Source organism: Tamandua tetradactyla, chromosome 5 (genome assembly GCF_023851605.1).
Source record: "Tamandua tetradactyla isolate mTamTet1 chromosome 5, mTamTet1.pri, whole genome shotgun sequence".
Taxonomy (NCBI): Eukaryota; Metazoa; Chordata; class Mammalia; order Pilosa; family Myrmecophagidae; genus Tamandua; species Tamandua tetradactyla.
The window spans coordinates 171,021,536-171,043,838 of NC_135331.1; the positions used below are offsets into that span (position 1 = coordinate 171,021,536).

Below are 22,303 nucleotides of genomic sequence, written 5' to 3' on the forward strand. Positions count from 1 at the left end.
TCTTGTAAGCTGAACTCAAGTATTCTATAGCAAATCCAAGAACAGAAAAGTATGTTCTTTTTATTATTTTATAAGCTAAGTCAATCATATATGTGCTGGTTCTTAACTTTTTAGTGCCATGACTCCTTTGGAAGTTTGGCAATACATATGAACCCCTTCATAAATAATGTTTTAAAATAAATAAAACAAAACACATAGGAATACAAAGGAAACTAATAATTTTGAAATACAGTTTTCAAAATATTAAAATGACAAATCCATGATATAGCAATATTAAATATCATTAAATAATGATATCTAATAGCGGTTCTAATAATTATTGTAGTTTAGAAGTGGCAATGAGAAAAAATGATATTTTGAAATATCTGTGACAACTGTAATGTAATATGAACTATATCTGTGATTGCTATTAATGACAAAGTCACCTGGAACTGCTAACATTACATTAATTCTGGGAAAAAATGCCAAGTTACAGTTAGAGAAAATAAAGATGTAATTTTTCCTATCCACATCCACAAACACCCTAGATCTTATCCATGAACCCCTGGAGAGTGGTTTTATGAATTCCAGGTTAAGACCAACATGTATTATATTTTATAAAGTGTCTGAAATGAGACATTCTTCATGTTTATGTGAGTAAAATTAATCTGAATAGAAAACCACATTTAACATGCTTGAACAGTGTTTTCAAGAGACAAAGCAAATGATCACAAAGACCTTTCCTCAGGGAAAAGCAAGTACTTACCCCTGAAGCATAATAAAATAGTAACCCATTTGGCTGTAATGTTCGGAAATTAAAACCTCCTTCAAAGCCATCAAAGAAAGATATTTTCTGACTTGAAGCAATGAAACTCTGTCCATTGAAATAGGCTCTGCGCGATATCTGTGTGTCAATAGAAATTTTCAAAGTGAATACAGGGCTTTTGAAATTATCCAATGCTTAAAATTTCAATTTCTCACATACCACAGGCCCTGCCTGTTATTTCTATATTAAAGGCTTATGTTTTGACTTGTGGTTGATGCTGGACTTCAGGCGTCTGAGTCTTTCTCTGCACTGCTCTAACAGACGGGGTTTGGGCGTCTCCTCTTCCTGCACCCCAAGCGAGATCGAAGCCCACACAGCCTGTCTGGGGTTTGCACACCCCACCCACTGACAACAGAAGCGACTGGGCAAGTCACAGAGGCCCGCAAGGGCCTTCTAGCTTAATGATTCTTCTTTGTGCTGGAGGTAGAAGGGAACCCAAGGTGAGCGTGGGATCAAAGGGAGCTGACAAAAGCTTTTCCAGTTTTTGAGAGTGATAAGTTTCATGCCTATTTATTAAGAAGCTTTCGACTGACTGGTACTTACGAGAGAGTCTTCTGGGCACCCATAACCAACTCCCAGGGTTTCTTTCTGCTCCAATAAATTAAAGTCTTTCTTCTGGAACTGGAAGCCCTTCATACACCCCCTGAAGTTGACATCTAGGGGAAGGTGTGCTCTTAGGGTCCTTGAAAAAAAATCAGTCTTTACTGAATGAGCCATGATGATGATGATGATGATGATGATGATGATGATGATGATGATATTCTACATATGGAGGCCATGCATTTTGAGTGTATTTTTAGACACTGATAATGACTTTATAATCATTCATATTCTCATGCTTGCTTTGCTAGGAACACAGCAAGGTCTAATCCTGGTCTACAGAACAGTTTTATTCTGGATCTTGCCAACTTTGTTTTCTTCTTTACAGTTTTTAAGATCTTCTAACTTACATTAGCTCATCTTTATAACAATTTGGTGATATGGATGGGATGCTATTTATTTCTTTTCACCAGGTGATTATTAGGTTGAACTATAGGGAAGTGATATATTTGTAGGTCAAAAACAATCAACTATTGGAAATATCATATGGTTTAACCTATAAAATGAAATTAAGAGATGTTAAGTTATACTCTTATGTCATAAATTGTAGAGTTAGGATTTGAACCAGAGCTTCAGACTTCCTCTAATCCACTTGGGTAATGAACCCATCCTCTTGGCCTTGTGGTAACACCCTGTAGTGAACCCTTGGGGATGGACTCACATCTTCCACAATCTCTGATTCTGTAGGTGTGAACTCATTTGCATAAAAGGCCTTTGAAGATGTTATTAGTTAAGGTGTGCCCAAACTGAATAAGGGAGGACCTTAATCCAGTTTGCCTGAAATCCTTATAAGCAAAGGAAATTGGACACAGGAAAGAAGCTATGGGGAGCAGGCAGAAGGTGGAAGTCAATAGAACCCACAAAATGAAGGAGAAGACACTGCCATGTGCATTACCATATGACAGAAAAGCCAAAAACCCCACAGACTGCTGCCATTCAGTAGGTTCTGATCCCAGGGAGAAGCAGGCCTAGCCTCTGAAATCACAAGTCAATAAGTTTTTGTTGTTAAACTGACCCATTGTATGGTATTTGTTTTAGGACCAGGGAACTAAGACACTGACGATACCAAGAGGAATGTCTTAGTGAACATTGGGCCTTTGGTTCAATAGGAAAGTAAGAAATCCTTTTTCTTGAAGATCAGGATGGCATCTTGCTCGATATTGTAATCCCAAAACCTCATTGTCCCTAGTATGTAGGAGGTATCCAAGAATATGTTATTGGATGTTGAGTGCATATGAAGTTAATTTTGACCAATTTACAGTGGCTTCAGTGTATTTTAGATGAACACTGGCCAAATTAAGAGAAGTGACAATCTTACGGTATTCTACTCTGATAAGACCAAGCATGGAGTACTGTGCCAATTGACAGATGGGGTTCACACGACAGTGATCATGATAGTTAAGGGTTCTGTGTGGCACAGTTGAAGGAACTGAAAGAAGCTTGGGGGATCTTCTTTAAATACAAAGCCCTGCAACATAGTAGAGCAATTGAACTGATTTTGACTCAATATTAGGAAAAGCTTTATACCAATTGAAACCATTAAAACTAAATTTTTTTTCTTGCCTGCTGAGGCAATCATATGTCTACCACTAAATTTATTCAAAGAGAAATGTAAGGGCCAAAGGAGAAGAAGAGTCTCAATTGGATGGGAGGTTGGATTCTCAACCCTGGCCCCAGTAGAATCACCTGCATGGTGAGGTTTTTATTTTTTAATATTATATTGCAGCCTTACTCTAGACCAACTAAGTTATAATTTCTGGAGACCAGGACCCAGGCAGTGGCACTTGTTAAAGCTCCCCAGTTTATTATAATGAGAACTAGGATTGAGAATCATTGGAATATATTACCTGAAGTGGCTTCTCAGCGTTAGGATTTTGATGCTATGAATTGATTGCAATAAGAGACAGCTAAAAATTTTAATATATAAGGGTAATGTTTCTATGCTAAGGCATAATCCATAATGCCTTAGATTACCTTAAAAATGTTTGTGGCCTCATTAGATGCTATTTGGGAGTTCAAAATAACTTTAAGATTAAAACAAAAGTAAAGGGATCCAATGCTACTTTGTATTGACACGATGCACGTCTGCCCTTCCTCTCCTCAATCAGAAGTATTTCATTGGAATATTACAGAAATAATACAAATAAAGAAAATCTGTAGATCCCATCTACTGGATGCTACTTTAAGGGAGCTCACAAGACCTGGCTGCAGAGGGCCTGTGTGATCATGAACAGAGAGGCATAAGAGTAGCGAGTGGAGTACTCAATATTTTAATGGAAATTTCCTGGGTGTCGAATATTTAGCCCAGTACATTGCTTGAACAAATCAGCTATTTAACAGAAAAGCTTACCTGGATTGTAAGATTTCTGGGGGAGCCCCTCCAATGTATATATCTGTAAACGGTATTTTCATCTTTTCATTGTCCATGCTTTTGACATGTCGTCTGTCAACTACCAAGATCATTTTCTTATCATTGTGGTAAATGATTGAGATCTGGGAGAAACAATATACAGTAAGTCTTGATCAACTCTTTACTGATCAACCTTTTGAAGACTATTATATATTTTAATTTACAGCTGGTATTCTATGTCCTTCTTCTTTTGTTTTTTCACAAAACAGGGAAAATAGTTTCCATTTTTATTCACACACATGAAAACTCTTCTTTATGCAACCAGCAGTTCATATTTCCTGGGGAAAGGGATGTCTATATGGAGAGGGAGCTGGTCCAGGAAATATTTTGTCATGAGACCTGCTGCTTTCTCTAGTCCCTTTGGAGGGATTTATGAGGGAATTATAAACAGGCATCTTCTGGACCCTAGACAGTATGTTATTAGATTTCTTTTTTTTTTTATTGCTTAGTGAGCAGCTCTAATGAATCCGTGAATATGCTATAGTCAGATAAATAGGTAAAATATTCTTTTATTGTAAATCACCCTCATGAGGGGTATGGATTTTGAACTGAAAAGGGAAATACAGCCTTGACTCCTTGCAATTTTTTTTTTTTCGCAAGGGCAGGCACTGGGAATCGAACCTGGGTCTCTGGTATGGCAGGTGAGAACTCTGCCTGCTGAACCACCACTGCCCACTCAACTCCTTGCATTTTGTTTCAATTTAAAAGACACGATGCCTTTAAATGCTTTATTAAGTTGTAGATTTAAAAGATAAAGTATATTATTAGTATATTGCATATCTGTTTCAAGATGTTCTCTTTATAAGGAAACCTGTGTTAGAATTTTTTAAATTGTAGATAAAAGGTTTAAAAGGAAATTCTACATTTACTTATACCTACTTTTTAAAAATTTAGTGGGATTCAAAGGATAAGTAAAAGAATGCCTATGTAGCTACACTTTGGCATTTTCAACAAACATATAGAAGGATTCTACCAGAGTGCCTTTGTAATTGAGGTGTTAAGCAATAATAAGAGCCTTTTGGTCAATAAAGCAATTAAAAGGAGTCTTTCGTGATTCTTTTTAATAGAAATGTTATTATGACAAAAACATCTTTTAAAGCAAATGTTATCCTGGAGTTCAGTAAATGATGGCTCTTCAGTTGGTCTTTAGATGAGAAGTTATTTAGTTCAATTACTCTCCTGCTCACCTCATTTGACCACCTGATTAATCAATAGCTCTATGTACAAAAAATAAAAATAACTGTGATGACTTGTACCTCATGGTATTTTGCATCATTAATTTGAGCTTTCTTCAATGTGTCTTCAAGATGCACAGGGCCATTGCTGAACCCAAAGTCATAGAATACATGTAGGTAACCATTGCGCATTTCCAGGCTGAAAAACATACTCTGTGAAGACAAAATTGTAAGATGCAAGCATCTGCAGTATACAAATGCAGATTTAGCTGAATTGGAGAAATGACACTGTATTTTTCATTCTTGAATTTATTAAAAAGCTAAGGAAGTCTCATGAAATGCTTATTTTGAAATGAAAATCACTACTATTTCCATATCAGCAGTTATTTCTCATATTAATATATTAGCTTAAGTGTAATATATATCCACAATTTAGAACATATAACTATACATTTTTGTTTTTATACTACCTTATGAATTAATGGGTAAAATTTTAAGTCATGATTATATTACTACATATTAAGTTTATTACATTATTGGCTTTTATAAAGTATTGAACAGAGAGTACAATAGACCATATGCAGTCAATGTCTTGCCTTTGGGCAACTATTGAAAATGATGACAGTCTAATAGATGCAAATTGTTTTCACTTTAAGATGATAATGGGTAATACTGAGAAATAATTCCAAAGCATTCTGAAATAATCCCTCCACACTATTGACAAATGTGGATATAAGAAAAGAAGATCATTTCTTTATTATTTTCAGACATGGGATCTGTATAAATAAATGCAGTTAATATGTGCTTGGACCACACAACACCCTAGAATAAAGTAATTCTGTAACAAAGTAATTCACTCATTTGCTTGTTTTCCTAAGATAATTAAAAGACACAAGAATTCAATGGATTTGATAATTAAGGCATTGTAGTAAAGACCCTGTTCTACAGAACGGTGATCTCCTGAGTAGAATTTGCATATTCCCAGGAGTGTGGAAAGTGATCCATTGGGGTGTAGGAAGAAAGTATTTCAACTTCTATTTTTCCTTTTTTGCATGGGCAGGTATCGGGAACCGAACTCGGGTCTCCTCAACTTCTATTTATTCTTACTCATAAAATATAAAACAGAGAGAAAAATTGACCTTTAATGCTTAATAATGTGGATTGTCTGTGGGCCTTCATTTCATTCCTATATCAAACTTCTGTGAGATTTTCTCCTGGTGGGAGAGGCTCCCAAAGTGGGGTTCCATACCTGCAAGGCTTGTCAGTGGCTGCTCACCCATTTCTACGTTTTTAACCTGTTGCAATTTATAGCAGTTTATGTGTGCCTGGTCACATGGATTTATGAATGATATGATTTAAGAGGCTATTGACAATACTTTTGTTTTGAGATGTGGAGTGATGTAAAAATCTCTTGAGACACACAGATGTTTGTTGGTCATTTCCTGCAAAGTACTAAAAAAGCTGTCAAGTTTAAAAAGAGTTGCACATTGTTCTTTATAAAATCAAGTATTCTAAAATTGCCCACCTTTATTTACGATGACATGCTTTTCAGTAGTATGACACCTACTGGTTATTTAAAAAATAAACATACTTGATCTGTCACTTCAAGGGATTACAACAATGGATGAGAAAAAAAATTTTTTTTTTTTGGAGAAATTGTGCTTGAGAAAGATGTTTCAAAAACAGATGTTTGGGAATTTTTCTCTTAAGTGATTTTATTGATGTAGGCATGCTACTTATCAAAACTCTTATATCTGCACTATTAAAACATTTGCAGAAAGAAATTTCTAGCTGCTTAAAAATCCTTCCAATGAAGATTTTTATTGCTTTCAAACACCTTTGTTATAAGTTTACAAAATCTTACATATCTGAGTAGCTTATAAGAATTGTTGTTAAGAAAGAGGGAAATTTACCAGCCAAATTTCAAAGAAAACATTTGCTAATTGGTAAAAGATTGAAAAACGGTGTGGTGATTTAGTAAGCACAGCCAATGATATATTTTTCTATTTTTGATTTTTGTCAAGTATCTCTCCTGGTCTTGACAGCCAATCATACAGAAATTAACTGAATAGTCACAAAGAGTTTAACAATATTTTCAAAAATAATTAAGCATATTTACATTGCTGTCACTAATGCTGCTTTTTTTTTTTACATGGGCAGGCACCGGGAATCGAACCCGGGTCCTCGGGCATGGCAGGCAAGCATTCTTACCTGCTGAGCCACCGTGGCCCACCCACTAATGCTGCTTTTAACAATAATTTTTAATGAGCAAAAAAGATTTCTGTATCATTAGAAAACAAAAATTTTAAAACACTTTATTTCATCCTTATGCAATTTGTCTTTTATTTCTAGCTTTGCATGTTTTATAACAGCATATTCAAGTGTAGTACATATATATGATTTGTAAATAAAGAAATATATATAAATATATTGTGTAAGTCTGCAAAGATTTTTTTTTTTACTGACTGAGGCATATGATTTAAAAAGTAAGAAGGGCAGTGCTAAATTTTCGCAGGTGAATTGCTTGATCTTGATGCCAATTTTCCTCAAAGTTCTTTTAGTTTATTAAAGGGCATATTTAATATACATCCAAAATATAGTAAAGGGAATGCATTTCAGAATTGTTGTTATTTATTGCTGTCATCACTTCCCTGAAAAATATCCTATTTTGCTTTTTAAACTAGAAATGCTGTTTGATGATGTGACATACTCAACCAGGGAAGGTTCCTGAAAATATGACCCGCAGAAAGAAAAGGTAATAAAGGAGCAGATAGAGGGTTATTTTTTATTTTACTCACTCCATTGACCATGAAGAGTACAAGGCCATTGTCTGCTGGTGTTCGAACTTCTATATCAAAGCGAGTCACCTGACCAAATTTCCCTCTCCTTGTGATGTCTCTCACCACGGCATAGCTGGAGCCGTCGAAGAAGTAGCTGGCAGCCCGGCTCTGAGTGAAGGCCAGTTTATCTCTGAAATGGAAATGCCAGGTTCATCTGAACATTTCAATTTTTATTTTGTTTTTCAAGTGAGACCCTTTTAGTCCATTCCTATGACATCTTCCCTGGACTTTACAGCATTTAAGTGAAGTCCTGTTGTCTCCATGGAAGAGACAAGAAGTATTTGTATGTTAAGTAAATTATTTTTAATGAACTCCTTCTCGGTCCTATGCACTAAGAAGACTCCAGTGAAACCATGGAGACTTGCAGGCATGGTTATTATGCACTTTGAAAACTGGTTTCCCAGAGAACAGACTGAGAACCTGAATACTGACCCAGACTTGTCTTGTCTGCTGCTCTTGCATGACTATCAACGTCTTCAGTCCTCCTAAGTGGCTCTTACCTGGCACAGGGCACTGCCTTAGTGGGGTCCATATTATAGATGTGCTTAAAGTTGTACAAGCTGATCACATCATCATTCAAAGTGGCCAATTCCAGGCAGCCAGAGAAGCCAGGCAGGTTTAAGCTGGCAGGGAGCTGTGTGACAGAGAAAGCAGAGTCAACCATCCCATGATCACATTTCACCCCTATGGCACACAACAGGCCATGAAACTAATAGCAGATCAAGGGGACCTGCCCATTGAGGTAAGTATTTTTCTAGACTTGAGTTTGTGTCCACTCTATGACAAATCATTTAGATATGCATATCTTGGAGATATGCATATCTTGGAGAAAATGGGATTTCTTGAACATATACCATGTATCAGGCACGTGCTAGTCAGTGAATTCATGACCTAAATCAATCCTCTGACCAGCTCTGTGAGGTCAGTATTCCCTCACAGTATATAAAAAGAAGAAAAGCGAGTCTCAGAGATGTTCAGTAATATGCCCATAACTAGTGAGTAATAGTCCTGGAATTGAAACCTGGAGTGCCTCTCCATCTTCCTGGGCCTTTCCCATACTTCTGCTAATATACAGGTTGTCAGGGAGTTTATGTTCTTTTGTGTATGAGTTATAAGAAAGTGAGGCTGGATTAATGAAAGCAAAGGGTGTTACAGAGTGGTTAGCCATTTATTTTGCATTATATTTGGTATCTGTTCCAAAGCTAGAAGGAAGGGAAACAGTGCTTTGAAAACTTTGGTGTTTTTTTGTTTATTGCCATTGAGGAAGGGTTTTATTTAACCAAGATGGATAAATACCTTTCTAGGGGGTTTATTCAGAATTCTACTCAGGGTTAATCTTTTCACCCTTTCTAAATTCCATCACCTGCATTTATAACAAGTACTTTACATGAGTCTGAACCCTAAAGCAAACTATGATACACTAACTTTACGCTTTTGTGGCCAAAGTGTCCATTTGATCACAACCATCATCATCATCATCATCACTGAAACGTCAAAACAAAAACATTGTCTAGTCACACATAAAACTAGGGAATATCTATACTTGGAATATTTGTTACAGTTCTTATCCCTGTACCCCCAAAATAATGACACATTAAAAGAAGTAATCTGCCTTATATCATTCAGTTTACATCTCTATAAAACACATGGGGCTGCACAGAGGCACCAACATAGAAAATACACTTGGGGGCTGACCTGCCAGGAGGAAGAAAAACCCTGAATTCACTTGGCTCCAAACCTGAGCTTGGCTGAAGAAAATATTTATGATGCTTTCCTGAAGAATGTCAAATTGGCCATTCCTCAGAAGTTGCAAAATCTGATATTTGAATAAGTCATGCACCTGGGCTTCTGCAGATTTGTCTTTACTAAATTCCAGCTTAATATCATCCTTCACTGAGGACCAACTTTGCAAATATCCCTCAAAGCTCACTCTTTTAAGTGTATTATTATTATTGTTTTTGCATGGGCAGGCACTGGGAATCAAACCCGGGTCTCCGGCATGGCAGGCGAGAATTCTGCCTGCTGAGCCACCATTGCACCACTGTCAAAGCTTACTTCTGAAGATGGTTCTCTCCACATTACATAATGCCCTCCACTTGAACAGCCATGGGAGCTGTTTACTTGGGTCCTGAGTTGGAGGGATGCTATGCACCTCCTGAACAGTGGTATCCTAACCCTCCTGTCTCCTTGCCCTGGTTGTTGACCAGTTTAGACCCTCAGCGGTGTCACCTCGAGTAAGTGGGCTAGATTTATCCTCAGGACTGCTTCAGTATGTTTTTCTCTAGCCTTTTCCCCCTTAAGTGATTTTCTCACTCACCTTTAAACTCCTGTATGCACTTTTGTAAATGGCCTTAAATCTCTTTTGTAATGAGATAGGGTAAAAAATAAATATATTTATATTGCATGTTATTGTTTATAAGCCACAATTATAGGATGTTTTACTTGACTTACACTACCCAATGACTATGTGAAATGGGTTGGATAAAATCCGTTTTACTCATATACAAATAAAGAAACTGAGACTCCGAGGGGTTATAAATTGCCCAAAGTCTCACTGACAGTATGGCGGAGCTGGGGTTCAAACCCAAGTCCGTAGATCTTTTTGCTAAAGTACGTAAGACAAAATAAACACTTTGAAGCTGGAGAAGCAACAGGGAAGAACAATTGGAATAATAAGGACATTTGGGAAAGGGCTGGAAATTAAGGAATATTGAGCCATTTGAGCATCAAATAAAAATAAATATGGAAAAATGGGGAGTATCAGACAATAAAATTCATAAAATCACAAGGAATATGGAGAAAGGATCATTAAGTCATTCATTGAATATTGGAACTAGTATGTGCCTCATGAAGGAACAATTTAAACAAAATAAAATGAAGAACTTCTTTACATACAAGAGAATAAACTCATGTAAGAAGTTGTTCCAAAAGATAGCACTGGCTAAAATATGTGGCCGCTCAATTGCTCAGTAGGGAATCTGTTGTCCAGAGAAGTAGCAATCTTATGATCTGCAGTTTTTTCCCCCTAAGGTTTCCAGTTTAACAGGTGAGGGCTTGTTCCCCAGTTCTGATTTCTGGGCTGACACCTCCCAAAGAAAATTAATAAGTGGGAACGTGGACATGGTCTGTTTCTTATGGGCTTCTTCTGGGCTCACCTTCTCTGCTAAGTTCTGCACCAGCCCTCGGCCCAATATTTTATTTCATGCCTAAAATAACTGAGAAAATGGAGTTTTGGAACTGCAGTCTGCAAGCTGAAGACTAGATTCCAGCCGTGGTGGCTCAACAAGGTACAGACCCCCTGCAGCGGTAGGAGGTGATGGCATTACACATGCATTCATCTGAATGTGAGTCATTGATCCTCAAGTGTTAGCAGCAGCATGAAAGCACTTGATTATGAAAAACAGGTACCAGAGACCATATTAGGCACCAGATTTAGAGTCCTGGATCAGAATTCTACCACCCAATGAAATAAGCTCTTTCTTCAAATGACAATCAGGTTTTGTTTCCCTTTCCCATATCACTATAGGTATTATGGTTTTATAAAAGTAATTACTGTAGGTTTGGAATATGTCTTACCTATAGTCAATGTCTTACCTTGAAGTTGGAAGGCACCCCACCAACGTAAAACACCGTGTCCTCGGGGTTCAGGTCCAGCAAGGAGTCATCGCCTGCAAATTCTCCCTTTTTAATGAACTTTTCCTCTGCTGTGCTACTTAGACTTGGGACAGTTAAAAATACCTTGCCATGTTTTCCAACCCTGTTGAGACAAAGAATTTTTATTCTCTATTAAGCAAAAAATTTGTAGAAAATAATTTTTTCCCTCGTGTCAAAATGTTAATGTTCCCTCATCACAGGATTGTTGATTTAAGTTAGTTACATGAATAAGCATTTGTAAAAAGTCAACACCCAATGGGAGGGCGGGCCATGGTGACTCAGCAGGCAGACTGCTCGCCTGCCCTGCCAGAGACCGGGTTCAATTCCCGGTGCCTGCCCATGCAAAACAAACAAAAAACATGAACAACCAGTGGGAAAGGGAAAGTGATTCCATCTTGGAATTAGTTCATGAATTGGCCAGATAAAGATCTAATAATCAGGTTGCTGTTTGGAAATGATAACCACTTTTTCTAATCCTTTTTACTGAGGTGTTTGGGAAGAAAACAGGAATGAAGAAAGAAAGGAAGGGATAAAGGGAAGAAGATGCTACATCAATAGAAAGATTGTGTGTGAGTGCTCATTCAATAGATTTCTTATGAAATATGCATATAAATCTGCATCAGGGATTCACTTTACCTTTCAATCTTGACAATGCTGAAGTAAGCAGGCCAGGAACTGACTGGCTTAGAGTCAAGGGGAATCTCCACATCCTTAGTTCCCAAATTATATACATATACCAGGTTATCATTTTTTATTGCAAGACCCATGTACTCTTTTTTGGCCTGAAATGTCAAGAAGTCACAAATAAAATTCATAGGAATGAATATTGTCATTTATTTCCATTTCTTTAGAGGATATTTAGCAACCCAAACATGCGCTATAACAAGAGAAACCTGGCTTGAATTATTACCCAAGACTTGTGTTTGATATCAGCTCTTCCTTTGCAGCCTTCCTGCGGCTGCGTCCGAGTGCTGCCACCTGTGCTTGCTCTAATGTACGTCCTGGACGTGGAGGCTAGCAACTGCAGGAATGGCTGCGGGGAGTGTGGTAACATGGCTGCAGGGAGTGTGGTAACACTGCTTGACTAGCCGAACAATACTGATCTCTGCATTTTCAATCAGGATTCAGCATCAAACATAGATAGGCAGCTGTTATCCTAAGGGTCCTTGAAATGTTACACTCAGACTTCTCATCGTTAGTAGTGTGATGCTGATGTGAAGCAACTGCGGAATACCTCACACTGAGAGGGAATTACTTGCCCCTGAATTACTAATTTAGTCTTGCCATTAAAATGATTTATATCTTTTGAGATACCAGAATGGGAATTTGTTCCCATAGGTAGCTTTGTTTTAAGGAAAAAGCAAAAAGCACCTATCTTTCCTTTTTAATATTATCCCCACTTAAAAAAGCCTCATGCTCTTACGGTTTTGCTTCCGAGATACAGGACGAACTGATCTGCGACCCCAGTCAGCTCTGACTTCTTCACTGGAGGTTTCATGTACAGGCTCAGGGACGTAAAGGCCTGTAAGTCGTCCACACTGGTTTTGGGGTGGACTTCAACAGCTGACTGGCCATCAAACATCATGGAGACTTGAATCTGGAGGTGCAAAATTGTACCGTTAAAAATGCTCTGCAGTAGTTTATCCTGATTGTAAATTAAAATGACATTTCTATTCGTGCTTTCCTTGTTTAGAACAATTCTGAAGATTGTCTTCTAATCCAGTTTACAAGTAACGGGAGAATACCTGTCACTGCACTGTAGTCTTACCTTATATTTTAAAATGCTCATCTAAATGCAGAAACGTTCTCTACACCTTTTAAAAATTATATTGAGGTGCATGGGTGGTTCACTGGTAGAATTCTAGCCTGCCACATGGGAGACCGGGGTTAAATTCCCGGCCTACGTACTCCCAAAAAACTAAAAAGAAGAAAATAAAAAATTCAACAAATGGTGCTGCAATAATGGGATATCCATATGGAAATGAGTGAAATGTGACCCCCGATGCACAGTATGCAAAAAAAAAAAAAAAAAAACCTATACTGAGCCTTTCTATGAAAAACTAAATAAAAATAATCCAGACTTGTGAAAAAAAAATGCTCTGCAGCGATGGGCACATGGTGGGATTTCTCAGCTTTCCCCTGGTTCTCAGTAGGCTTCTCTTATTCCTGTAGGTGTTCTGAACTCTACTCTCTTTCATGCCCTTATTTATTTCCTTATATCCTGATGTCGTTGGAGAAAGGATTTAGAGCAGATTGCAAGAGTTCAAATTTAAGGTGGAGTGACAGAAAGCAACAAAAGATGAAACAGTAGATCCAAGAAGGAGATTAAGTATGAATTCCACAATGAATTGCATACTTGGTTTCAGTGGCTAAACAACTTGAAGAGATACCTGGTTAGTTATACAATTCATAAGACCCATAAAATTAACAAAAATTAATTGTTCAGGAGGAGTATAATTAATCTTGGGTGGTAACACCGCTAGGACCTTCTCCCCAGGTCTCCCCACAGGCAGCAGGGGCTGAGAGTGTTGGCGGCATCCTAACCCTGCTTGTGCATTGGGAGGAATCGAGACACAGCTCTGGAGTCCCAGACCAGGATCTGAAATCTGGTTCTGTCACTTCTTAGCTGTGTGACTGGGGGCACTACATTAACCCTCTCTTTGCTTCCATTTCCACATCAATAAAATGAGGACAATGTGTTTTGTGTGAGGACTAAATATGACGATAGCTATGATGGGTTTCCAAGTGCTCCATTTTTATAATAATCACCATGAAAGGCTGATTAAGGTGTTTCCTACGATGACATCTCAGACAGGCAACATAACAAGTCCCAATTCAGTAAATGTACTTCTACGAAGCTCCGTCTGATACGGCTTAGATCTCCTGTACCTTCCTGAACTGATCTGGTTCCAGGGTGAGTTTCAGAGTGCTTGGAAGTGGATGTACAGTGTATACTCACACCATTTGTGCCAATTTTTTTAAATAGCATTTGCATCAATAAATAAAATTGACTTTGGTTAATGCTGATTGTCAATGAGCTCAAGAATATATTCCAAAGTTCCTGGACTGCAGCTGTCCTAAGCTGCAATTGAGTAAAGAGCAATACATCTCAATAAGCCATCAAACAGTATATGGGACTAAAGTCTTTTGTAAAAATTGAGAGTTTAAGATGGATGTACGTCTGTACAGAGCAATACATCTCAATTAGCAATCAGCGTATGAGATCAAAGTCTTTTGTAAAAGTTGAGAGTTTAAGATAGATGTATGTCTGTACCCCCCAAGGGGGCTCCAAAGGTGAGGACAAGACTCTCTTTAGAAAATGGTTTTAGATGATTAAAGCTTCATAGTTCTATGAATAAATAAACTTTATTTATATAAATAAACTAACTTACATATATAAATAAACTTATACGAAATCACTCACAGAAGTCTAGCTTTGAGAATGCTGTCTCTCATTTACCCTTTAAGATAAACTATTTTTTGAAATATTCAACCAGGTGTCTAAACAAGATAATCTGTGATATGGGACCATTTACTGTGCATCATTTAAAAGTCAGGCACATAACCAAAAATGATCTCCTTCATTACAAAATAGTTTACTTCTAACTCTTCTTACTGTCGGTAATTAGGGCCAATAGTCTGTTCGGGCTATTTCTCAATTGAGAAAATAAAACCACATAATTCATTTGTGAAATAATGCTGGTCTTTAAATCATTAAAAAAAAAACCCCAAAAAACAAAAAAGCAAAAAGAGGGCCAGGAATAAGCACTGTTTTGCTGCACTGGAAAATGCCCATTGCTGTGTCAGGCGGTGCTCTCCCACCCTCGTTAAGGTGGGGTTGGGCTGCTTCTCACAAGAAGTCTTTGCTGGGTCTATGCAGCTTGGTCCTTATGTGAGTCGGGGCCTCGGTCAAGCCAACAGAGTGGTCAGTAAAAGTGTCATGTAACCTCTTATGTGGAATCAGGGGATTTCTTGAAGACGTAGGACAATGGGCCAGACTATTATGGTAACTGCCAAAAAAGCTGTAAAAATAATGAATAATAATATAATGCATTGAGTCTTCTTTGACATTGGCTTTACTTGATACTACTTTGCTATGTCAGCTTAGTTAATTAAGTTAACTCAGTGGTTCTGAAGCCTGGCTATACCTTAGAAGCACCTGGGCAGCTTTTCAAAAACACAGGCACTCAGTCCTCCCTCTAGAGAGCTTGATTTATTGTTTTGAGGTTGGGACCAGGACTTGGTTTCCTCCCTGCCCCCTTCTCTGCACGTTATTCTACTGAACAGCCTGGGTTGAGAACTATCAACCCAACTAATACAGTCTGAAGGTTCTGGGCTTTTGAAGCTGCCCGAGGAGCTGGAGCTCAGCTTCAAGTTCTCATTGTCACCGAGTGATTGGTGACTCCTGTCATCAGTTTACCTTGCTGGCGACACTTCTGGTCTGAGCAATGAGCTCTCTGATCCTCTGGATGCTGGCAGAAACATTGCTTGCAGGCCGCTTCTGCTCAACTGTACGAAGCTGGTCCAGGAGCTGAGGGACAACTTCTGTCAGATTTCTCACTGTAGTTAAAAAAAAATCATTACAGTAAATATCTCAATATCAAGTATATTTCAGTGATCTCATGAAGAGACAACAGATACCTTATTATTTTTGGGAGAACTATAAGAAATTATTTTCAAGCCTGCAAAAATAATAGCTAAGCCAGAAGCACAACCGATGCCTATTTTGTAGCACTTATGGCACATCTTGATCTATAAACTGTACGCAAAGCAAGCTGACTTATAATCCACATTTCTAAAGGGCAGGATCCATGACAAACATAGAAATTCTTCTTTCACCATATGGCACAGTTTGTGCTTGCACTTCTAAGTAATATGACAGGTCAAGGAAGGCTGGGCAAAAGGAGGTGGAAAGGTTGTTTTCCAGAATGCCCAGTCACACATCACACTGTTGCTGCTACTGTCCCAGCAAAGGCAGAGGAGAAAAATTAGCACCCACAAAAGCGACACTTAAACCAAGATGAGTGTGGGCAGCTGAAGTCTGTGGGCCCAGAGTGGTAGGCTACCACAGCAAGTCATACAGAGCCTCATTTTTTCCTTCCTTCCTTTCTTCCCTCATCCCTTCCTCTCTTCCTTTCTTGCCTATAAATCACTTTGGGAAGAATTTACATCCTAACAATATTTAGCTTTCCTATCCATGAACACAGCCTATGCTCCCCTTTATCGAGGTCTTCTTTGATTTTTTTCAGCATGTTTTATAGCTTTCCACAAGTCCTTTCCATCCTTGATTAAATTTATATCTAGATATTTGATTCCTCTATTTGCTATTTTTAAATGGAATTTTTTGGTTTTCTCTTCAGATTGTTTATCACTAGAGTATAGAAACACTACTGATTTGGGCATGTTGATCTTGTACCCTGCCAATTTGCTGAATTAGCTAATTAGCTCTAGTAGTTCTGTGGTGGATTTTTCAGGATTTTAACTATATAAGGTCATGTAGAGTTTTGTTTCTTACATTCCAATTTAGTTGCCCTTTCTCTTTTTTGCCTACCACCCTGCTAGAACTTCTAGAACAATGGTGAGTAACAGTGGTGATAGTATCTTGTTCCCGATCTTGGAGGGAAAGCTTTCAATCTTTAACCATTTAGTATAATGTTAACTGTGGGTTTTTCATTTACACCCTTTGTTATGTTGAGGAAGTTTCCTCCTATTTCTAGTTTTATAAGTCTTTTGATCAAGAAGAATTGCTGGATGTTTTTCAGATTCCTTTTCTATATCAATTGATCTGACCATGTAATTTTTCCCCTAGTTCTACTGATATGACCATGTGATTCCCCCCCCCCCCCTGTTATATCAATGTGGTATGCTACATTTATTGATTTTCTTATGTTGAACTACCCTTGCATATCTGGGATAAATTCCACTTGATTATGGTATATAATTCTTTTAATATACTGTTGGATTCATTTTGCTAGTCTTTTCCTGAGGGAATTTTGAACCTGGAATCATAAAGGATACTGGTCTGTAATCTTTCCTTATAGTATTTATCTGGTCTGGTATTAGGAGGGTGTTGGCCTCACAGAATAAGTTAGAGAACATTCTGTCCTCCTCAAAGTTTTGGAACAGTTTGAGCAGGAATGTTTTACCAAACATTCTTGGGATGTTTGGTAAAATTCCCCAATGAAGCCATCTGGTCTTGGGCTTTTCTTTGTTGGGAGGTTTCTGATTACTAAGTCAATCTCTTGTTATTTGTCTGTTGGGCTTTTCTATTTCTTCTTGAGTCAGTGTAGGTTGTCCATGTGTTCTAGGGATATGTTCATTTCAGCTAGGCTGTCTAATTTTGGGGGGTACCATTGTTCATTGTATCCTCTTATAATCCTCTTTAATTCTGTGGGGTCAGTAGTAATAACCCCCTTTCATTTCTGATTTTGGTTATTCACATTCTCTTTTTTCTTTGTCAGTCTAGTCAATGGTTTGTTGATTCTATTGATCTTTTCAAAGAACCAAGTTTTCTTTCATTCATTCCATTTATTAATTTACTATTTCACTTATCTCTGTTCTAATCTTCATTATTTCCTTCCTTCTACTTGCCTTAGGTTTAGTTTATTCTTCTTTTTCTAGATCCACCTTTTACAGTCTCTGTATTTGCTGGCGTTTTCCTTCAGAGTTCAGCCCTTTATCAAAAAAGACCATCCCAAGGTAACTGTAAAGTGTAAGATCTTCTCTGTCTTTTCTGAGCCTGTGTCTTGTGCTGGTCCACTGGAATTCCTCCATTTACAGAAAACTGAATGTCCCTCCATACCATTTGAAATAGATTTTCTCTCCATCTGGGTGCTCTATTAGATGACTTAAAACAGGTAATCTTTTGCCCCAGTCCACTTTGACTTAATTGCTTCTCATACTGTTTTATCTGTCTATAATCAACTTCTGCTTATAGGGCAAGTTCTGGGAGGGAGTGCTAGAGATGAGTTTTCTGGTTCAGAGTTTTAGACTGCCACATGAGACACTGGCACCTACCTACAGGCACCCTAGTATGTGCAGGGGGTCACTCTACATCTCCAGAACAGGACTTGGGACATGTAATAGGAACATAGGCTGACTCCATGCCATGACAGGGAGGAGATGGGCGAAAGGCCAGAAATGCTGTCAGGAGGTTGGCCTACATTTTTTGTTGCCTAGATTTTTAAAGCTATGATTTCTTGATTCAGCATTCACCTAGTTGAATCCTTGAACTGTTTTTGGAGGTTTGAGGAAGATGGGTCTGTTGATTTTTGATAGTTGATCAAAGATTTTGTGATTTTTGTGAGTGGTTCCCTAGAGCATCTTATGCAGCTATCTTGGTTGACTGGAAGATTTTACTCCTTATGTTACATTTTGATTATGGAAATGTATGTAAGACAGGGTCCTGTCTATCTCCCTTAAATTGCTCAGAAAAAGGGAGTTGCCTTATATTATACTATGGTATGCTCCCTCATTCTTTGGTTTTGAACCACAAAGAACATTTTGAGAAAAACACCCATTAGCCTGATACAATCTTAATCGATGAAACTGATTCTGGATTCTCATTAGAATCACCTGATAGGACTGAAGAGGCAAAGAAAAGAAATATAAAGAGATTTAACTCAGATTTAATAAATATTCCTAGGCAATATTTTTATAAATGCAAATATTGGATGTGATGTAAAGAAATATTTTAAAGATCAATTTTTAAAAGTAATTAAGTGAGAGGTTAAATGGAAGAACTCATGAATATGTGCTTAAAAGATGAATATAAAAAAAGGGATGAAATTCTGATATATGCTACAACATGGATAAACCTTGAGGACATCATGTTGAGTGAAATAAGCCAGACACCGAAGACAAATATATATGATCTAACTGATATTAAATAATTAGAAAAAGAAAGTTCATTGAGTCAAAAACAAGAATGTAGTTTACCAGGGGCCAAAGGGTAAGGATAAGCAATGGAGAGTTAATGCTTAAATTGTACAGAGTTTCTATTTGGGTAATGGATGGCGGTGATGGTAGCATGACATTGTGATTATAATTTAACAGCCTTGAATTATATATTTGAATGTGGTTAAAAGGGGAAATTTTAAATTGTATATATATTACAAGAATAAAAAGTTTAAAAATCAATAAAACAGCAGAGGGCTGTGTAACACAAATAGAGAACCCTAATGTAAACCATGGGTTATAGTTATTTGTATAATTATGATAATATTATAACAAATATACTACACAAATGCAAGGTGTTAACAATGGGGGTGGTATCTGGGAACTCTACATTTTATGCATGATCTTTCTGTAAACCTACAACTTCTCTAACAAAAAAAAAGAAGATAAATATAAAAGAACTATCCTCATGTTGTGGGAATGGGTATTTGTGATTTTGAATAAAACTTCTAGTGACAAGTATCATATATGGATTCAAAAATTGCTTCTTAAACAATATACAGTGAAGGTAAAATAGTCTGCAAAACCATGTTGGAGAACTAAAGATTTTAGACACAATAAAACATTGTTAAGAAGCATGTGAAGAGATTGAATAAAAATGTGAGAAAGGAAATCATCAAATTTCTCGAGTAAAACAATATTCTGGGTGTGTCAGTTTAAAACTGCTGTGTACCCTAGAAAAGCCATGTTCTTTAATTCTCATTCAGTATTGCTGGGTGGGATCTTTCTGATTAAGTTGTTTCCATGGAGATATAACCCATCCATTCAAGGTGGGGGTGGGGTTGCTTACTGGAGTCCTTTCAGAGGGAACCATTCTGGAAAGAGCAGACAGAGCCCACACAGCCAGAGGTCTTTGGAGATGCAAGAATAAAACACCCCCAGGGAAGACATTTTGAGGAAGCTGGTGGAGAAAGCTGGCAGATGTCATGCCTTTCCAGCTGACAGGGGTGTTCTGGATGGCATTAGCCTTTCTTGAGGGAAGGTAATCTCTTGTTGGTGCCTTAATTTTCATGGCCTTAGAACTGTAAACTTGCAACTTAATAAATTCCCTTTTTAAAAGCCATTCATTTCCTGGTATATTGTATTCTGGCAGCTTTAATAAACTAAAACACTGGGTACTATTTGATTTTAAATATTTCTGTGTAACCAAACTTGGAAACCTAGGGTCCTTACCCCCACCCCATATTGAGGATAAATTACTACACATAGCTACCTAAAATGACCTGGAAAGAAGTTAAAAGTCATCAGACCTCCTCAGGGGGGAAGGGGGAGAAAGTACAGATAATATCATAAGCAAAGCATTAAAACTACCCTCCCTTGAGCACTGTTGCCAATATACCTCCAGACCCCTGTGTCAGGAGACCCTGCTAAAACTCTGTTGTCACACTCTTTTTTAAACACTTATAAACTGTTCCTTGCATTCCCCACCCTGTGCTGAATACTGACTTCCATCTCCCCACCTGTCCCCATTAGGAAGAATCCTCTCCTGTTTGTAAGTCCCGATAAAATCCATGCCTATCTCTCTGCCTGGCATGATTTTTGGTCTTAGGGAGGTCCTGACTCGAGCCCTCCCAAAGCTGGGTTGGAACACTAAATAAATTAGGCAGACATCACAATATTTTATTTGCATTCCTATAAATCTGTATATTCAACTTAACCAACAAATTGTTCTTCTTAATGGGAAACTGAGGTAATGTTTGGCCATAACTCAGTTCTTATTGGTAATAACTTATTTTATGCAGGTAAGGGAAAAGCAATGTGCTTTGGTGAAATTTTACCAAAGTTTTCCTTAAAAACTAAACTGTTTTGTTAAGGTTGTTCAGCCTAATACATAATAGATCTTCTTCCCCAAAGGACCCATCTTAATCCCATTGATAAAAATAATTGATACCATTATCTCACATAGAAAAATTATGACTTTTTGCCAATCTATCTAGTATTTATTTATATGAAATATAGGCATATAATTTTTCTGATAAGCAATGTTTCTCCTTTTCTAAGTTCTACAATATTCCTAATTTAAAACCCAAATACAAAAAAAATTGCTTTGAAACAAAATGTATAAAGTGTAATGGTCAATTCCTCACTTGGGTGCAAACTGTGAAGGATTTAAGCGATACCTGCATCTCTAGCAGAGTCCACTACAGTGTTATAAGCAGAAGAGTCAAAGTCTTGAAGATTCCGGGACCAGTTGGTTAGACTGTTGGCCATCGGGGTGATGGCCTGTTGGACCTCCTCTGTCATCTTGCTAGCTTCTCCCGTCATCTGCTTGGCCTGCCCCAGGCGCTGCTGAACGTCACCTTCACAAAGAACACAAGGAGAGTCACTTTGCAGAGAAGCAGGACATTGGTTGCAGAGCACAGTGTCCATTTACTCACTGGGTTGAAACAGACTTAAATTCTGAGCTTTATTTTGGGGAGGCAGTGCATGGTCTGGGAATTGAACCCAGGTCTCCTGCATGCAAGGTGAACATTCTTCCACTGAACCACCTGTGCAATCAAATACTGAGCTTTTTAGGCAAAGTTAATATCTTTTAAAATATGTTAATTGTCACATAATTTAGGTGCACAAGAATATTGTAAACAATGTTAACAAGTGCCTTTGAAAGACTCTAAAGTTTCATTAAAGTGATGTGGCTCACTTGAAACATTTTCACATTAAGAAGTGCATTTTAAAAATAGACTAATTCATATTTTTTCAGGTTAGATGCCTGGTGAGAGAGCCACAGAAAATACGTATGAGATTTTGACTCATTAAGATATTCATGTCTAAAATTCATTGCAAGTATCACTTTCTTCTACATAAAAAAGTGTTCTTGGAACACATTTTGCCCTTAAAACTTACTTACCATGGTAGGGAAGTA

At 37.6% G+C, this 22,303-nt stretch overlaps 1 protein-coding gene across 2 annotated transcripts in view; it reads right to left on the minus strand.

Moving 5' to 3' along the window:
* The window catches only part of LAMA4 (laminin subunit alpha 4), a 147,237-nt gene that overhangs the window by 20,468 nt on the left and 104,466 nt on the right, over window positions 1–22,303 (minus strand). For both annotated transcript variants that reach the window (XM_077162698.1, XM_077162697.1), the window contains exons 17-27: window positions 21,561–21,740; window positions 15,905–16,044; window positions 12,908–13,081; window positions 12,121–12,266; window positions 11,425–11,587; window positions 8,331–8,464; window positions 7,789–7,960; window positions 5,072–5,203; window positions 3,756–3,898; window positions 1,349–1,487; window positions 746–883 (exon numbers count right to left, since the gene is read on the minus strand). In XM_077162698.1, the coding sequence (XP_077018813.1) occupies window positions 746–883; window positions 1,349–1,487; window positions 3,756–3,898; window positions 5,072–5,203; window positions 7,789–7,960; window positions 8,331–8,464; window positions 11,425–11,587; window positions 12,121–12,266; window positions 12,908–13,081; window positions 15,905–16,044; window positions 21,561–21,740 (1,661 nt within the window). The remainder of the gene's footprint in view (window positions 1–745; window positions 884–1,348; window positions 1,488–3,755; window positions 3,899–5,071; window positions 5,204–7,788; window positions 7,961–8,330; window positions 8,465–11,424; window positions 11,588–12,120; window positions 12,267–12,907; window positions 13,082–15,904; window positions 16,045–21,560; window positions 21,741–22,303) is intronic.